Raw genomic sequence first — 19,680 nt, 5'->3', positions numbered from 1 at the left:
TCCTATGTGCAAAACTCATAGGAACATTACCCCAAGCGACTTGCAGCTGTAAGCACAGCAAAAGATATTGCTACAAAGCATTAACTCGAGGGGGTTGAATATCACAATTTTCCAATTGTGGGACAATAAAGGGATTTTTTTTCTATCTATTTTGCGAACCCAATTTTCAGTTTTTTATCTATTAAAAGCAGTTAAGAATATCCAATAAATTTTGTTCCACTTCATGATTATGTCCCACTTGTTGATTCTTCACAAAAAAATACAATTTTATACCTTTATTTTTGTAGCCTGAATTATGGCAAAAGGTTGAAAAGTTCAAAGGTTTGAATACTTTTGGAAAGCACTGTAGGGCACCCCTGATTCCTTACCCTCCGTTACGTTCATTGAGTTTTTCCATGTACTGTGCCAGCACATCCACCACTTCACTCTCTGCCAGCTGGAGGTTGCCAGACACATTACAGCGCAGGTCATTCCAATCCGACCGCAGTAGCTCAAAGTCCATCGGATTAACTGAGAATGTCCTCTGCCAGTTGATGCTCTCCTCCGCCCAACCTGGCCGGACCTCCACCTCTTCGTAGCTGTAGTCCGACATTTCTCCCTCCTCTGGTTCCAGCTCTTGCTCTGGATCAGGGTCAGGATTAGAGCGGTTTGTATCTTGCTCAATGTCTGCAGGATGGGATTCTGGGTTTAGCTGACGCTGCGATTCTGTAATCTCTGAGGTCCTAAGGTAAGAAGTGACCCGTAGCTGATTGTGGATTGTATTTTCTGTATAGCTTAACCTTGTTTCAGAGGCTTGGGTCGGAGGGGGCTTTTGATGGAAGGACAGAGGGATTTGGAAGTCCCTTTTATCGGGCAGGTCAGCTGTGACAGCAGTCCCTATATCTTGGGATTCCCCTCTCTTTTTTATTTTTTCTGTATGTTTTGCTATTGCTGCTTTGTTACCGGACTTCTCTGCCATTTCAGTCTGTATTTTATAACTCTTATTGTTAACTGCTGCCTTACTTTCTTTAGTTGGCCGGTTGAGCCAAAGTTGAGGGGCACCAATAAGGTGCCTCACCCCTGTGCCACCTCTTCCACCATGTCTTCTTGGACCCAAGTTTACCAGTTTTGTAGTCTTCCCAGTTTGGTACAAAAAGACTCCTGGAAACACCTCTCTTGGATGACGAGATGCCCTCTCCTCCCTTCTTTCTCGTCGCTGTTCCCTTTCTTTTTCTCTCTCCTTTGCAGGCCGAGGCCTAGTGATGTAGATCTTGTTCTCATCTTTCTTCTCCTTCTTGCTCCCAACAGGCTTGTTGCTACTATTATGGGGTTGGTTGCTATGGGCAGAATTGCTCAGGATCTGCTTTGCTTTGCTGGTGAGTGCAGAGAGGGAGGACCTCTGAGGGAAAATGAGTGAAGACTTGCTGATTTTAGGAGGCGCTTCAGGATCTCCTTCACCACCTTGAGATTTACCTTTTTTGTTTGGGTCTTTTTCAGAAGGACCTGTATAGACCCATGCCAAAGAGCGACCCCTGACCACACTGTCCACATCTGGCAGCACAGCAATGGGTTGGTCTTCATCAAGTACTTCTCTGCTATATTGTCTTCTGTTTGCGTTGGTATGATCCCTTCCCCAGTCTCTGTCCAGAATTCTCTCCATTTGCTTATCTCTGTGTGAGGACTGTTTCCTTTTTCTGTGGCGTACGATATTCTCAACATCTCCCATCTCCTCCTCATCTCCTTCTTCTTTGGGCTCCTCCTTAGCTTCCTCCTCCTCTCTGCTAACCGCTGTGGCTCCATTTTTTGAGTGCTGATTGGAAGTGTTATACACAAGACTGGACTGACTTGGATGAGAGGACTTTCTAGCCGACTGCGTGCCAACAATCTCTGCCTCATCTTCTGCATCCACCACCTCCTCTTCCTCAAGAAAATCTGAATTCAAAGGAAGGAGATTTGAAGATGTTAAAGTGTGAACACTTGCGTAAATATGAATACGATTATTTGGTTTGTGCAGGCTTTTTTGTGAGTACATTTTTGCGAGGAGTGCATGTTTGCTCATTAGTTACCATCTGGGTTGGGGAAAAAGAACGGTCTGTCATCTTCTTCCTCATCCATCTTCATATATTTGTAGAAACCAAATCTGGCAGACAAAATAGAAGCAACATCCACATATGGCCACAAACATTAGCTAAAAGGCAAAGTTTTAAAGTGACTTGTGGGTATTTAATAAGAGAGTTTGTATGAGCTTGTACCATCAAGGTCACCGTGACTCTTTTTCTGCATTGAGCAGCATAGCTGTTTGTTTATACAAGACATAGATTAATGTTTGTTTTTCTCGCAAAAAAGATAAAGCTTAATGTGCTTACTTTTCCAAGTAGATAGGGGATTCTCTGTAGAAACATTTGTTTTCCCGTTCCATGTGGGTGAGACGTGTGAAGTCATTAGGGTAGACAAAAGATAGGTAGACCTAAAACAGAGTTACATCTCAGTACCGAATAATACACAACTTTAATGTTGACTATACACTTATAAGAAAATATAGTTAAATATTTTAGTCATTATTTTATACTTAAACTAAAAATCTATCAAAACTGGTTAACCTGATGGTTATTGTGTCTAATGTACAAGCAAGAAACCACATCTAAAAGGATTCATCCTTGAATTTAAACAAGGTTTGTAGGACAAATATATAACTGATATTAAAAGTAGTTTCTCCAAATTAAATTTAAACAAAAAAAAAACTTTTAACAGCAACTACTGTCTTGAAATTGTTCCTCCCTTTTATGACAAGCGTATTTGATTCTTCACAGAGCCTTTTCGCTGTTATGATCTTCTGCAGACATGATTCATAGCCAGACACTGAATTCTGGCAGTATTCCTGAGGAATCTTAGCACAATGCTCATGGATAAAAAAAAAAACCTCCAGTTAACCAATAATATTGGCCTTGTGCCTTGCAAATATCTATTTTAAAACCCACCACAGATATTCTGTATGTTTAAAGTCAGGCAATGCAATGACTACTGTGGTATTTCCCAGGACTTCCTCTTAAATCATGCCTCGAAGGACCTTGAAAGGTTGCTGGCAATATTGTGCTAATAAAGAGTCCAAGCCTCAGCTTTGTCGCCGACGCCATGGCAATATCTTTATTACATTCATCTGATGAATGTAATAATTTTGCCAATAAACCCAATACACATTAAGGAGCTATCTAATTTTAGGGAGAATATTTCATATTTATACCTGCTGCAGTAACATCTGCAGTTCTACAGGGGGTAGCAGAGCCCAACAACTACCCCCTTCAGATATTAACAGAAACAATTTCTTATTGCTCTGTTTATGTTTACACCTGCATATTTTATGGACTCCTATTTCTTAATGCTCAGCCCCCATGAACTCAGAAACACAAATGAATTAAATTGAATTTGCTAAAGGCTGAGAGCCACCCCGGACACAGTTTGACTTATAAAAAACCAAATCAAGAGAAACATAATTTATAAATGATCAATCCTCATTCAAATTAATTTAGGTCAGATCACCAGTAATTCATAACAAATCCTATCTAAAAACACATAGATCCAATTCGGACCCACAAGTAGATAATCAAATCAATTTACATGGTTACACACGTTTGGTCTAAGTTATCATAAAGTGTGGCATATTTTGTATTGAAAGCCAAAAGCCTTAAAGGAATAGTACACCCAAAACATGATTAGCCTTCATTTTCTACTCACCCCCATGCTGAACAACACTCTGGAGTACTTTTTTGATATCTCAAATGCATCTGGAGATCTGGGAGGCTTCTTGCTGTCTGCTGACATTCAAATAATGGAGGTCTATGGTGACCGAGACAGAAAGGTCCATAAAAGTCCACAAAAACGTGTCAATATTCCTCCATACTGCTCGTCCAATGTATTCCAAGTGTCCTGAGTGGGTAGCATCCAGAATTTACTCGAAACGAAGTCATTTAGAATGTTTTTAGAGCATAAACAGTAGTGTATAGGATTTCCTGAAAGCGCGCGCCAGCGCGCTCACGACGCTACGGAAGCCGGCAGACCAAACCAGTGCATTCAGCTCGGCAAAGAACTCATGCTCTTCCTCAACACTGAAGTCCTCAGACATTTTTCTTTCGTTGTTTCTTTCTTTGCACAGGTAAACAGCACATTTCTTCTTCTACGCTTGCATTATTGGCAGAGCAGACGCTGAATGCGCACTTTCATCTGGTTTGGTGTGCCGGCTTCCGTAGCGTCGTGAGAGCGCTGGCGCGCGCTTTCAGGAAATCCTATACACTACTGTTTATGCTCTAAAAACATTCTAAATGACTTCGTTTCGAGTAAATTCTGGATGCTACCCACTCAGGACACTTGGAATACATTGGACGAGCAGTATGGAGGAATATTGACACGTTTTTGTGGACTTTTATGGACCTTTCTGTCTCGGTCACCATAGACCTCCATTATTTGAATGTCAGCAGACAGCAAGAAGCCTCCCAGATCTCCAGATGCATTTGAGATATCAAAAAAGTACTCCAGAGTGTTGTTCAGCATGGGGGTGAGTAGAAAATGAAGGCTAATCATGTTTTGGGTGTACTATTCCTTTAATGTTTCTATTTAATGAACCCTGGGCACTTTTATTAAGAAGAAAAGACAATACTGAAACTAAAGCTTCTCAAAATCCTAACAGTAACACTGAAGACGAAGCCAGAATTTCTAGGTTCTCCATGTAACAAATGTCCCATATTTTCATCATTCTTCTGAAATAGAGGCTATAGCTTCAAAACACAAGAGTTTTCTGTAAAATAATAAAATCCAGACCTGTCTTAAATCTCCCAAAACACATGGGAGAAGGTTTTATGGCCTGACTAAATCAAACTTGAACTCTGGGCAAGATATATTTTACACAAACACAGCATTAACAAATCTCCACAAAAATACTATAACAACAGTGAATGGAGGCAGCATTATTCAATGGAGCTAGTTTTATTAAAATTGATATTATATTATTGTCAATGTGGATTGATGAAATCATTTCAAATACAATGAGCTTTAACCCAAAGCCTTAAGTCGTGCTGTAACACTGAAGACGAGAAATACAGTGAGATCGATGATACATCTAAGTCAAGTCTAAAGATACTTTTTGAATAAAAAATTGGTTGTTGAAATAGCCCTGCCAGGCTAAGAAATATAATTGCTGGAAAAAGTTGATCAAACTGATTTGGATAACTGTAAAAGAAAGAGTGCTCAAATACTGTTAGATTCCTTTGTTGTTTTTTCAGGGGACTTGTACAAAATAGAAGTCACACAAATGTGGAAATGCCTAAAAAAATCTGGTATTTTAGCAGGAATGTTAAACTTTTGAGTATCATTGTATGAACTTTTAATCTTTTATTCAGAGATTTGGAGCTTTTTCAAAAATATTCATGTCTAACAATGCCTGCCCTTGTAAATTACATTAAGAGTATAATCTGTAAGATTCAGTGTTGATTAAACAAAAACAGTCACATGTGGCACTTTTTTAGACTTACAAACTGAAGGCCTTGGTATCTGGCTATTGGGAAATCTTTGACTACGTAGGTTGGAGAGTAGAGGCACGCTGGGAGAACGTTTTGCAGCCGAGCGGGATCAATCATTGGTGCTGAGGAGAAAGACATGGCAACTCAGCAGTTTGCTAAACAAAAATGTGATTAAAAATGTTATAATGATATCAAGATTGAAGGGGGTCAAGAAAATATGAAAAGCAGGAAACAATAAAAGAAATATCAGCAGTTTAATCACATTACAATGTACTTAAATATAAATTGCAAGCCAAAAACTCAGCATGAAGAGTTATGAAAAGGCAAACAGAGAAGGAGTTTTGACATACTGCTGTAAAAAGAGTCCCTGGGATCTGGCTTTAGCATATCCGCTCCATGCTGTGTGATGGTGGCTCTCCCAAGCTCCTCTGGGAGACGTATGTGACTGGCCAAGGTCTGAGGGATGTGCTCCACACTGTTCATCTTCAGACTGGACTCATCTGCGAAAAAGAAATCCATAACATCATATTTTTCATGTTTTCATTATTATTATTCCTGGTCCGTTGTTTCTTTCAAATCAATACATCTTCAATAGGAATGGCAGGGTGTATAAGTTGACATAACTAGCGGATGGGGTACACTGTAAGAAGAGAAAACTAATCTTAAGAGTAGGTACTAAAGCAACAGGACAAAAACAAAAAGAGAAATGAAAAAACAAAAACAATCTGCAGGTTAAAAAGAAAAAAAGCAGCAGTCATAAAACCATCAGTCAATAAATGGGAGGAAGCAGAGGAAGCATGTGTGATTAATATCACCTCGGGAGCAAGGGGCTGATGGGAGACATGTTTTGTAATTAATAGGGTGTTTAGCGTCATTTTCCTCCTCCAAAGGGTCAAGTGTGAAATACTCTGAATGTTTATGTGCACATTGTACAGAAAGTTGTTTTTTTAAGATTATTTTTGCGTGATAGTAGGAAATTTTAATCAATTTATTCATTTAGTCTCTACCCAAACCTTCCCCTTAAATGAAATACCCCTGATCTGTGCTATAAAGCAGATTATTGGCACAAGAAGTGAAATTATTGTTTTTTGTTGGATTTTAACAGAAAGCTGAACTGAGGAAGTCTCAACAAGAGAGAAAAAAATGCTCCAAAATGGCCACTTCTTCAGTCCACTTTCTAGCCACAATAATAGTACAGTTTTGAGAAGTAAAGATTACTAACACATAAAAACTTTGCTGCAGCTACTGTATCAGGCATGACAGTGTACGTATCATGCTTGGGGCGGTTTGCTAATAGTAGTAATGTTGCATTCCAAAAAACTTGCTGGAACAATACATTTCTTTTGAAGTTAACATTTATATGGTTAAAATCTAGACACTACTGAGTGCTTTAACATGCTTATAATCCCATTTGGAAAAAACCTCTCAGAAAGCTTCTATAAAAAAACCTCAACTAATTCAAATCAGCTCAACATCTCTGAAACTAAAAGAATACATTAATGCTTTTAAAACTCATGCTTCACTTGACCCACATGTTTTATGTGCATCTTTGACTGCACTCCCTCCTCATCAGCCAGCACTTGCTGCAGGAGCCTGCTAAAGTCAGGTGTGTGGTAGCAGTAAAATACCTTAACATGCAGAGAAAGCAGACCAGAGGACGACTATGAAAATCACTGGAATAGATGATTATAAAAATTTAACATAAAAAACATTTTAAAAAAAAACATAAAACATTGCCAACTGTTCAACTGTTTTTTTTTTTTTAGGTTTCATTTTCAAGATACAAAGAGAAGAATGCTATTATCACATTGAAAGGAAATCAATTTGGCTTGAACTCATGAGAAGCACTTATGAAATTTTAATAGGTTGTGCTTTATAAAGTGACATTTCAAAAGTTTGTCAGGTTGAATTTGAATATCAAGATAACTTCATTTGTCCTTAAACAATGCCAACCAACTCTACTCCAGCACAGTGTGGACATAATTGTACAAACATGAACAAATATCAAACACTTTCGGGGTTGCATTCATAAAGCAAAGCAGTGCCGCCGGGGAAGGGTGCAAACCAGGGGCGGAGGATGGATTGCTTAGGAAAGATGATGAGAAGGTAATGCCTGAATCCAAACAGTGATCTCATCTGATGTATGAGACCTCATTCTTCTCTGTCACTGCTCCTCATAAACAACATGGCAGGGTTTGGCGTACAGCCAAGAAACACCGCAGATTTGCTCAAGTCGACAAATTTGTGCATCATTTTTCGAAGCAGCTGGCAGTTTTTGCTCTTAGTGTAACTGATTCCTTGTGACACATTACTATTCCTGGAGCTGCTGAGGTTAAGCACCTACTTAAGGCACATTTCTTAACTCTGCTGCAAATACCATGAATCAAGGAGCAAAAAGAGTCTATACGGTGTCAGCTACATCCACTGACACCCCTGAGATATGTAATTAAAAAGCCCTAAAATAAGTCAATCTTTTACTGCAGAAGTATAATCCTGCAGCACAAATTTACAAAGGTACAATTTTGAAAAAGATATATTGAGTGGCGTAATAAAACCCCATGTTAATCATTTTTTTTTTAATCAAGACATGTAAAGCTACAGTAGTTTGTACCCATAACAATCCAAAATTAACAAAATTAACTCAAGAAAAGCTTTTTTTAATTTTCTGTCTTTTCTTCACTTTTTAATTTTTTAAGATTTTTCAAAACGTTGTAACTTGTTTTTAAAATTTTTTAAAATTTTTTGTTATCCTTGTGTATCAAAATGTGTAACTCTTAGGCCTTTGGGGTCCATCTGAATACTGCAAGTCAGTAAGGCTCATTGCTCCACATTGAGAATTGAATATTATTATTTTTTATTTATTTAATTCCCTTACAATTGCAAGATGTGTAAATGAGGTCTGCTGTATTAATCGCTGTTGCCTCTATTGGCTCTAGTCAGTTCATGAGAGAAGGATCGGGCTGGTTTCTTTAAATGTGCCTGTTAGTGTGACACACTGCACGGCCTCATTCACCTGTTTACTTTGTTGGTTCTCTGCTGCCACTGATGCATACGTGGAAGAACATAAGCAATTTCTTTCTAAGGATGGATCACAAAGACCAGCCACAAGTGCACCTCCATGATCCCCATTACAGAATCCACACAAGACTAAAAAAGTAAGAAAATTGTCCAGTGGAACAAAAAGAGACAAATTGGAGTCTGATTTGTAACAGAAACAGACAAGAATTACAAGATTTCTACAAATGATGGAAGCTAAGATATGCCAGCCAGGGGCGCAACTACATATTTTTGAGGTGGATGCGAAAACACATGATGCATCCCCCCCCCCCCCCCCGCCCCCCCCCCCCCCCGTACAGTAACCAATCTCGTTCTACTTTCTCTCCATTAGACAGTAAACGAAAACAGTATCCTTTGGAAAAACACATCCTACTTTCGGTGGGCCATTTTCAACCATGTACTGCCTAAATACGTCCTCCATTTTGTGTGGTAAAGGCCATTCCAATGGATCTTCTGAATACAGCTCTCTGCTCCTCTCCCTCTTCATCATCTGAACCTCTATGCTCTCTCCCTCTTCTTCATCATCTGGTCCTCTCTGCTCCTCTCCCTCATCTGCACCTTTCTGTTCCACATTCTCCCAATTTTCCCAAAAAAGAACACGAGAGATGGTCATCAGAAATTCAAACCATTATGGTATATATGTTTTTGCTGCCTCCCTAATGTATTTATTCCTACCTGATGTCCTCACTTGTCTCTTCTATCACCGACCTGATGTCTGTCTCCTTCACCCCTTATCTGTGGCGTTCTCCAATAAGTCATATGGTCAAAAAACATTATATATTAGTTGTAAAAATTACAGATCTGAATACAGTTTTTAAAAATAATGTTTAAACATTATCGATTGGGATTAAGTAGCTGTTCCCTCACTTCCACCTAATATTAGACTAACCTGTTGCTTTCCCCTGTCTGTCCTAATTCTTCCTCTGTCATCTTCTCTTCTTTCTCTCCATCCTCACAGCTGAATTAAATTAATTTTATGTTAAGTAGAGTTAAAAAATACAGCAGTCAAACTACAATAAAAATCTATATTTAAATTTGAATGATCTTCTTGTTGGATAACAGTTACTGACTGGACACTGCAGCTGATCTGACTTATCAGATACATCACAACACCACTGTAGTGATACTGAATAAAACATTTAAACTCGAGTGTCCCCCTGCCAAAAAGGTTGGAAAACATGGGTCACCGAGTCTAAGGGCTATAATGACACTGGATTAATGTGTCTGATACACACATAAATTTGTACAACTCATCTTTAATAAAAAAAAAAATCAATAATAATAAATATACATATGAGTGAATAAATTGCATCCTAGAGGGCTAAGCGTTGGATCATAGCTGGGCACTGGCCACGACATTTTAGCTTTCCTGTGTTAATATTTCACAAGTTTTATTTCGGTCATTCTTACATTTTGTGTGTGTTACAGGAGTATGTATCAGATATTCCTAGAAATACGGAACAAATCGCGTTCCTTATCGCTTCAAAAGGGGACGCAACATTTAACAGCCAAATATGGGGCGACTCCGTATCAGGCTAGCTTTATCTAACCTGCATATTTACAACCCTCCTGTCCTGTTGTTGATACACTGAAAGAACTTACAGTACCTACTGTCTTTCAACCACATTGAAAGGCTTTTTTTCATCCCACCAACAACTTTATCCTTCTCCCTTTTTCTTTTTCTGTTTTGCGCCCCGGATAGTTTTTTTTTTCTTTTTCTGGCGTTCCATCTTGCTGTTAAGTGTGCACTACGAGTGGTAGTCAAAGAAAAAAAAACAAAAAAAAACACGCCTGAGTGCGCCTCTTAGGGGCGCGTGCGCAAGACACCTGTGTGGGAAGGGAGCGTGACAGGATGGGAGGTGAAGGGGGCGCATAATCAGTGGGGGCGCATCAGAGGGGTGCATAATCACTGCTGTCTCTCTGTTGATCGTTTTATGCTGTTAAATATAGAAAATGACAACTAGAAAAATGTATTTTCTAGAGGGGTTTTTTGACGCCCCCTTGAGTGCAGCGCCCCTATGCATTGCATGCGCTGCATACCCAGTTTTTGCGCCCCTGATGCCAGCAATTGGCTCTCTTTTTTTAATGCTTGGTTCAAAGTAACTTTAATATTCATAACTTCTTACCTCAGAAGAGATTACTTCTCTAAACAAATGGCCTGTGCAGTTGCAGTGGCAGACTCATGCTTTTGTGTTGTTTTGTGCTGTGCATTCTTTTCCTTATGCACAACACTGGTGTCAAATATCTGTAAAAACTCAGGGACTTGTACCTGCCAAAGCGGAAGTTTCTCAGCAGTTCCCATGATAAATGCTGTCCGAACCTAAATTCAACAGAAAACTTGCGGACTAAACCCAAGAAAGGCCCCAGGCCCCGATAACATATCGGGTTGTACAAGGAGTGTGTAGATCAGCTGGCTGGTTTCCTCAGAGACATTTTCAACACCTCGCAGAACCAATGCATAATGCCAGCCTGCTTCAAGTCCACCACCATCATTCTGCTCCTAAAAAAGCCTCAGGGGACCTCACTCAATGACTACGGGCCTGTCGCACTGACTCAGATCACGATGAAGTGCTTCGAAAGGCTGGTTAAAGAAAGCATCGTCTCAGGTTTGCTGCCAACATTCGACCCGCTCTGAGGACGGCACCTCCTCTTCTTCTTACCTGAGCCTGGCATACCTGGAAGAGAAGAACAACCACGTGCAGATGGTGTTCCTGGACTTCTGTTCAGCTTTCAACACCATCATCCCACAGCATCTGATGGGCAAAGTGGAACAGCCGAGCTTCAACCTTCAACCAGACAGACCTCAGTCAGTCCGGGTCAAACAGAACACCTCTGATATCATTATCCTAAGCACAGGCTCCCCTCACAGCTGCGTCATGAGGCCCCTGCTGTTCACCCTGATGACACAGGACTGCGTCCCCAGGTTCACTACCAATCACATCTTGAAGTTCACAGACAACACTACATTGGTGGGCCTCATCAGAATGTCCAGAAAATGAGGGAGACTTCAGTAAGAACCGGAGTAACCACGCTCCACTGCTCATGAACGGCTCAGCTGTAGAGGTGGTCAACAGCACCAAATTCCTTAGGACAACCTCACCTGGATTGTAAACACCAACTCACTGGTCAAAAGGGCACCAAAGCGCTTGTTCTTCCTGTGGAGGATGAGGAGAGCCTACCTGCCCCAACCCATCGTCACTGCCTTCAACAAAAACACCATAGAGAGCGTTCTGACCAGCTGTCTCACTGTGTGGTGCGGAGGCTGCAATGCCACAGACTGGAAGAAGGTGCCTCCCTCCATAAAATACATTTAATCCCAGCACTGCGTGTCCCGAGCCCGTAACATCATAAAAAATGACCCCTCACACCCCAGCCATGGACTGTTCTCCATGCTGCCATCTGGGAAGAGGTTTTGCAGCATTGGATGCAGGTCCAGCAGATTCCAGAACAGCTTCTTCCCCAGTGCCATTAGACTGCTGAATGTTGTATAAAATTGGATTAAAAAAAAAAAGCACTGAATGTTGGAAACTACACCATGTTCACATTTTATCACTGCTGCACTTTGGAAATGGAAATGTCTTGAGAGCTGTACTGAACGAAATTTTGTTTTGTATACACTCTGTGTGTACAAAATGACAATAAAGTCTGTCTAAGTCTACGTCTATGCTGAAGACTGATCCACAGAATCCGACTCATCATCATGTTAAATGTCAAAGGGAAAGATATGTGATGAAGTGTGGTTAAACAAATGTTGTTAAACCGATCATACCAGTTATGAAAAAAAAAAACTTCTCACATGTGTTTTTCTCTCAGATACAGTAAACATTTATCCAAGGTCCTGTGTTACTTTAACCAGTGTACCACTAAATGTGGTTAATTTTGCCTAATACCAAATATTGTTCTTAGGACCACACCCAAAAAGATGAATCTTTAAAATAAAATTAGTATATATCCTTGAACAAATAAAGCACAGCTGAAATTCCATTATAATCAAAACATTGGTGGAAAGAAAGAAAAAAAGATTTCATGCTTTTGATAAAACTTAAGCCAAAGCTGCAGCTTTAAAGTGGCTTTTGGGCTTGTATTGGTATTTTCCCCTCTTTTAATTAATCTAAACATGTTTTAAGAAAAAGAATGACAAATGTGTAATTCAAGTGTGTGAAATAAAAGCTTAACTAAGCTTTCTGTACGACCAAGAGTATCTTAACTATGCTTTAAAAATGGGGATTAAATACTCTGAAATTCAAGGTTTATTATCAGTAACCATGGAAAGTTCTTACCTGTGTAGAGGGAGATGTATGCAGAGTCTATCACTTCATATTTCAGACCAGGGAGAAATGGTCGCCACTGAATGAGACACAAGGTGAAAGAAATGCAACTGTGTTAGAGTACACTTCTAAATGCCAACTTGTGGAATATGAAACCGTGAACAGGAATCATTCATGCCAGTTTGTCAGCTAAGTGACATTCTCTCTGTTGCTGAGCATCTGAAAATCCCAAGATTTAGTTTCTATTAATATTAATTCTGGGTGAGCAGAGACAGCAGAGTGATACGTTGGCAGTAAAAGTTGCGAGGTAAGTTAAGTAAGGGACTAAAGAAAGGGGAAGCAATGAAAACTGAGAAAAAAAAGTGAACAAAAGATGACAAGAGCAGAGTTGTAAAAAACTGAGGGAAATCAACTAATGACCTGAAATAGAACAGCATGGAGAGGAAGGAAGAGAGACAGGCAACAATCTCCTAAATAGATTTCCCAATTACCTCGTCACTTCTGCTTACCAAGGATGTAATCATGGGAGACAGGTCATTTTCTAACCTTTCTTTAGAGAATACAAATATAAACACCCATCTCAGAATCCATGCAAATACATCTACAACAGTGTCTGAGGACAACAGGCACACACACACACACCCTCTTACTCAGATAAAGTGTCATTTCATAAAAGTGTCATCAACTTACAACAAGCAACAACAAGTTGTGTTCACAGCCATGTTGATGCAGTGACACTTAGGCAACCATACTGTAGCCACAGAAGGACGCAAACACAGGAGCATCAAACAAGGACAGAGAAGGAATATCGTGCTGAGCAGCAGCAGGGAGCGGCTCAGCAGGCCGCCGAAGACGTTGCCATTTTTGTTATTATTTCTGTGTAAATGTCTTGAAAAGCGAGCCGTCACGGGTAAAGTCAAAAGAGACAAAAAGTCAAGGCAACATATGAGTTTAAGGTGTTTACTTTCCCCCAACTTACAGTGCAGTAAGGACAAACTAAACTAAACTAAACATTTATAGCTTCTGTTTTTTTGTTTATTATAGTAACACACACATTTGCATCATTGTCTATGTATTAAATATACCCTGTACTTTACAAAGTTTTCTCAAGTGTGCACAGTTGGGTAAAAAAGTTATTTGCCAACTTACATTTTTTTTTTTTTTTTTCCTTTTTGCCAGGTATTGTTTTAGATCAAACAGATGTTCACATAAAGTCACCCTAAGAAGAAAACCAAGTGCGTTTTGCAAAAGATTATTTAAGCTATCAGAAAAAAGTTCCTCCTAAACATATGTGAAGAAGTGATTGGACCCTCAAGGGGAAACAACTGCTACTTCTAATGAATATCAAAGACATGATTGTATTCCTATAAAAAATTGTATTAACAATTCGATCGAAAACCTCACAATAGAGTGCAGCCAAAAGTGATTCACATACCTGCATTTTTTTAGTAACTAGTCCACCTTTGGCAGCAATTATATATAGTGTCAAATCATTCTTAACATGGTGCCTGAGCCTAGCATGCCTAATTTTGCGTAGGTCCATACATTGTTCTTTCCATTACATATCAAGATACTTCAGATTGGATGGAAGGCATCTGTGCACATCAGTTTTTTGAGCTCTCCAGAGACGTTCATCCAGATTCAAGTCTGAACTCTGTCTTGGTCCTTGTAGGACACACTGGATCTTAAGACATTCCTTTGTGATGTTGTCAGTCTGCCCTTCTTTGCTGTACTGCTAAAAAACAAGACATAAAATAACTGAAATAGATGTACAGAGAAGTTCAAACCCCATCGAAACCTTCTTTCTCTGCAAATCACACAATTCTTAACTTCCACCATAAAACGGGTGAATATTGTTTTCATCTTCCTTCTATAGAAACCGTCAGGAGAATTATTGATATTGATTTTTAATAATCAAGACTTTTTTTTGTCTGGCAGACCTAAAAGCTCACTGTTGTGTACTTTCCTTTGATTAAACTGCTCTCTTACAAGCTTGAGGAGCAAAACTTGATATCTTACTGTAACACCTGGGAAATAACTGCGTAAACAAACCTTGATCTTTCACGTTTGCTTAAGATTCTCTTGAGATCAAAATTAACAGACTGTATGTTTGCCAGAAACATCTGACTTTTTGTACATCTTTATCAATAGCTTTTCTTTTTTTGCCAATGTCTGTTTTTTTTCCAAGAAGGGCACAGAGTTTAACTGCATCCTTTCAATCAATGATCTCCTAAACTCTGCCTTATCCACCGACAGCTGGCAATAGGCCCGTAGCGACAGAGTGCAAACACAAAAATGAGATCAAATAAAATCACTTTGGGAGTGGGCAGGGAAACAAGACAGGTGTCTTTAACACCTCATGGCACCTGCCCAAACAGTAGAAAACCAAACCACTATCTAACCACTATTTATTAAACCTTCATTTATAATGGAGGTTCTTTTTGAACATATATATATATATATATATATATATATATGCAAATTCACTGAATATTTAAACCACTTCTCAACTCACAGTTTCAACTCTAGTTTTTACTATCATGTAATAGTGACTGAGTGTTCCAATTTAAAATAATTTGGGGCCAGTCTTAGCTGTAAAGTACCGAGAGGCTCATTTATTTACTTTCGATATTTCTGTTGTCAAAACATTATAGTACATCATTCTAAATATATTATAAATACAACTGATCATAAATACATTTGTTAAACCGGTAGTGATGAGGTAAAGTCAGTTTAAAGCTCAGAAATTTTTAAAGAAAGGTGTGCAAAGGATTGGGTGGGAAACTGCTAGAAATGACAGCATTTTTATCTGTCATCATTTCTTTTTTCACTAGTTTATAAGCAGTTGATCTGCATGATAGGCCATCATTTTTCAGACCAAGACATGAACAACAGTTTATCAGTAGCTCTTATCAGTGACATGGAAGCAGACGTTGCTGAAGAGCCAAAAATCAAATCTTGCAGCTGTGCTGTGAAAACAGAAAAGTGACAGTTAAACTAATTACTGGGCAACTAGTACAAAAGAAGCATTTAACTCAGTCCCCTCTTAGTTCTCTAGTTTGGAGTAAAGTGTAATTGAAACCAGTGATTCCTAACCGGGGGTATACGTTATTTCATTGCAAGGGGTACATTAAAATATTTGTCTCTTAGGTAGTAAAAGGCTTGTCTCAGTTCTGCTTTGTGAGGACCCAACTGAAAAATTAAACAAGCTTTTTTAAACCAAAAAGTAAGTTTTTCTTATAGGTTTAAAACTAATTAAGTCATTCTGATCATAATTTTCGTTCTGGATTTTGTTCCGGATTCAAAGTCTGAAATTTAAATGTGACTGTAAGAGAGTTACTCAGAAGAGCTGCCGTTTATAAATACAGGTTTATAATATGATTTTATTTGTATTTATTTCTATTCCATACTAAGTTCCAGGCAGCATATATATGTTTTTTTATTTGAGATGGAAAGAATATAACTATAAAAATTAAATCCACAAATCAAAAGACAGACAGGCAGACAGACAGATAGATAGATAGATTATAGATAGGAAATTCACCTGCTCAATAGCAAAGATAAAAACATAAAATAGGATAAAAAAAACTCATAATTACATTGAAAAATAATAATAAAAAACTCAGTTCTTCAAGAGGCATTAAACTGTCTAATGAAAGCTGAGAAAAAATAACTTCTGTATCTCTCCATTCTGCTTCTCACAGAAATCAGTCTTGAAATAGTCATTATCTCAGTTATTGTACATTCAACTTTTGGACGATCATCAATACTTTTGAAACAGAGGGGTACTCCTGGTAAGGAAAAATACCCAAAGGGGTACGCAAGTGAAAAAAAAGGTTGTGAAACACTGCTTTAAACTACTGTTCAGGACCATAAAGCAATGCAAAACACCATTTATGCCAATCGGTACTGTAGACGCAAGCCTTAATATTTCTATTTTAGGTATGCATCTACTGGAAAAATTAAAAAAGGAAAAGTGATCACATCCTCTCAAACCCTTAAGTGCTTCCCTGCCGATGCTAAAGTAAGGGAACCCTGTTGCACAATGCGTCTATGGGGACAAACTGTTCCTATATGCAATAGGAATGGGGTTTTAAGACCATTATCTCGAGTTATTTGACCTCCGAAATAAAACTTTGTACATAGACTCAAGAGGGCTTTCATATGTTTGCTTCTGTATTACATGTGTGTATTACAGTACATGTGGTACAGAGTTAAACAGGACCTCTTATGGCTTTCTTTCTGACACTCTTTCCTAAAGGTTTGTAAAATACATTCCTAAAAGCAATACTAATGTTTAACCTCACAAAAGTTTATGGCTGTGACAAAAAATTGTTAAAATTATATGAATATGTTGAATGCACCATTTCTTCAGAGAACAAATAAAGATTTAAAAGATGTGAACTTTGCTGTCATACACTGACAGGTGCCCAGCAGCAAAGCATTGTGTTTACAGCTTATAGTGGTAAGCAGAAGAGTGAAGAAATACTGCCATCAAAGAACACAAATGACAACAGTAAAATGGTCAATAAAATATGGAAAAGATTTAAGCAATAAAGAAAACCATAGAAACAAGGGGAAATAAATATAGCGCCGTGAAAACGATGACATACAGAACTATTATGATCTTATTTGAATTGGTAACAGCACAGAACCAAACAATTACATGCTAGAGGATAAATGTCACTCTCTATTCCTTGTCATTGATGTGGAAAGAGGAGCTTGTTTTTCCGTGTCACATCAGGTCTTGCCTGGGGATTGAGGAGCAGTTTTGAGAGAGTTGAGGAGGTGGATATAGAGACAGAGCACTGAATGTTCTATTCTGGATTTTTACATTATCAGAGGAGTCTAAGCACTGACATTACAGACGGACAACAAGAATGACCCAACTAGCATTACAATATCAATTGCTGTTGCTGAAAAACACAGAAAAGAAGAAAAGAATAATAGCTTAAGGCAAACATACCCAAAAAATGTCATTTTCCAATAGAGACATTAACAGAATTAAGCTGTAATAAACTTTAACACACATTGGCATCCAAAAACAAAAAAGAAAGAGTGCCCTAGAACTAATATTAAAGATAGTTTTTAACCAACCCCTTAATATGAGTCTACACTATGAGCCAGGCTCACCTATTTTACCACAGAAATACACAAGAATCAGTAAACCGATTCGCCCTATTGATAGAAAACTTAGGGCTAAGTGTCCTAGCAGACACTTTGCCATATGAGGCGTGAAAAATGTCATAGTTAGTTTTTGGGTGAAAAAACTAACTGTGAAACTATCACACCGCAGGTGTTTGATGAAATATCACCTTGATGCTATGAAATAAATGAGCCAGGAGAGGAGCCCTGCAGTGTGTGAACATATTCATTGTTAATATTGTGGTGGTGCACCTGCTGCATTTCAGAGGATGTTTGGATGGTTGTGGATGTGTGGGCTTTGTGTCACAGTACATCTGCTTTTAATTTTTGGGCCATTTATTAAACTATAAATACAAAAGTTGAAAGTAAAATAGTGGTTGATCAATTCATAACAGTCAGTATTAAGTTTTATTAACGTAATCTACACCTACCCAATAATATAGGGCAGAGGAATGTCCAAATTAATGTAAAAGTCAATGCATGGACAGTGGTCATGGAAATGGAGGAATGGATGGACTGATAGAAGAACAAACTCATTTTAGGAAACAAAAAAAACATGTAAATACACCACCTCAAAAAAATAATACCTTTCCCCCTAATAAATGTACCTTATCACCTGTCATGTTACCTCAGTAACATCCATTCATAAAACCTTTAGAGGTGTTTTTGTCTAGGTTTTTCAGTCAGGAACAAAAATGGAGAAGGATAGCTATGCCTGAACTGAGCCACAATGTGATTTCACTGATGAGGGAGAAACTCTATGTCTATTTTAGCTTTTTTCAAACACAAAATCCAAAGAAATAGCTCTGTTACATTAGCAGTTTCTTTCTGTAAAATCAAACGTGGAATACTAACGAATCTTTTAGGGGAACTATGTATGAATTCTTAGAAAAAATCGGACAAAGACACACTTTAAGTGGAATATCATCTCTTTATCCTGAGCTGGCCTAAATGAAAAGAATAGAATAGAATTTATTGATGTACCTGCATGGATGTGAAGGTGACAAGTCAACCCAAGCAAACACAAAAAGATTTTAAAAAAGAAAAGAAGATAGTAAGAATATTACTTACACTAACAGACATTACAGTGAGCTCACGGTATACAAAAAATATACTCTGTGGTTATTAAACATATAAAATGTGCATCTATTGTAGCAGCAAAACAGAACAAAATGTACTTAGTCTGTTGGGAGAAGTGAAGTTTGTCAAAATGAGCTTTCCTGCTCTGCAACAGCATTATGCTTTGTATATGAGACATTCTTCAGGAGTATTTTTAGACAAAGTCCCTGTTTCCCGTCACCTGCAATGCCTTGAGGCTGCATCCCAGGTCGGAGTTGGCCTTCCTGATGAGTTAATCTAAATTCTTCCTCTCACCATATTTGAAATTAAGCATGAAGACTTTAATGCAGACGTCTTTTAAATGTCTGTTAAAAGTAGGACACACTCACTGCATTCAAACCCCTGACTAAAAATTTGTGGTAGAGGCTGGAATGCTTTTGTAGGCATGGATTGGCCACTGAGCCTCTGCAAGTGCAACAGAGAAATATTTGGTCATGAGTTTGAGGTGTGTTGCAGCAGAAGTGCAAAAATGGAGCTATTAAAATCCTACATCTAAACTTCACACCAATGCCACTCTATTAAGTTGCAACTGCTAATTAAAGTGTTGCTTTCTTCTTCTCTGTCATCCTCTCAATCATTCTGTTTAATGGGAAACACTTTCT

At 38.5% G+C, this 19,680-nt stretch overlaps 1 protein-coding gene across 1 annotated transcript in view; it reads right to left on the bottom strand.

Moving 5' to 3' along the window:
• The window catches only part of b4galnt4 (beta-1,4-N-acetyl-galactosaminyl transferase 4), a 212,030-nt gene that overhangs the window by 9,613 nt on the left and 182,737 nt on the right, over positions 1–19,680 (bottom strand). Inside the window, exons 9-14 of the mRNA XM_015375728.1 lie at positions 12,827–12,893; positions 5,840–5,989; positions 5,502–5,611; positions 2,346–2,446; positions 2,046–2,119; positions 369–1,911 (exon numbers count right to left, since the gene is read on the bottom strand). Of these exons, the coding sequence (XP_015231214.1) occupies positions 369–1,911; positions 2,046–2,119; positions 2,346–2,446; positions 5,502–5,611; positions 5,840–5,989; positions 12,827–12,893 (2,045 nt within the window). The remainder of the gene's footprint in view (positions 1–368; positions 1,912–2,045; positions 2,120–2,345; positions 2,447–5,501; positions 5,612–5,839; positions 5,990–12,826; positions 12,894–19,680) is intronic.

Source organism: Cyprinodon variegatus, unplaced genomic scaffold (genome assembly GCF_000732505.1).
Source record: "Cyprinodon variegatus isolate N-32 unplaced genomic scaffold, C_variegatus-1.0 Scaffold124, whole genome shotgun sequence".
NCBI lineage: Eukaryota > Metazoa > Chordata > Actinopteri > Cyprinodontiformes > Cyprinodontidae > Cyprinodon > Cyprinodon variegatus.
Note: the sequence above shows the minus strand (reverse complement) of the source record. Positions and strands in the feature narration are given on the sequence as shown.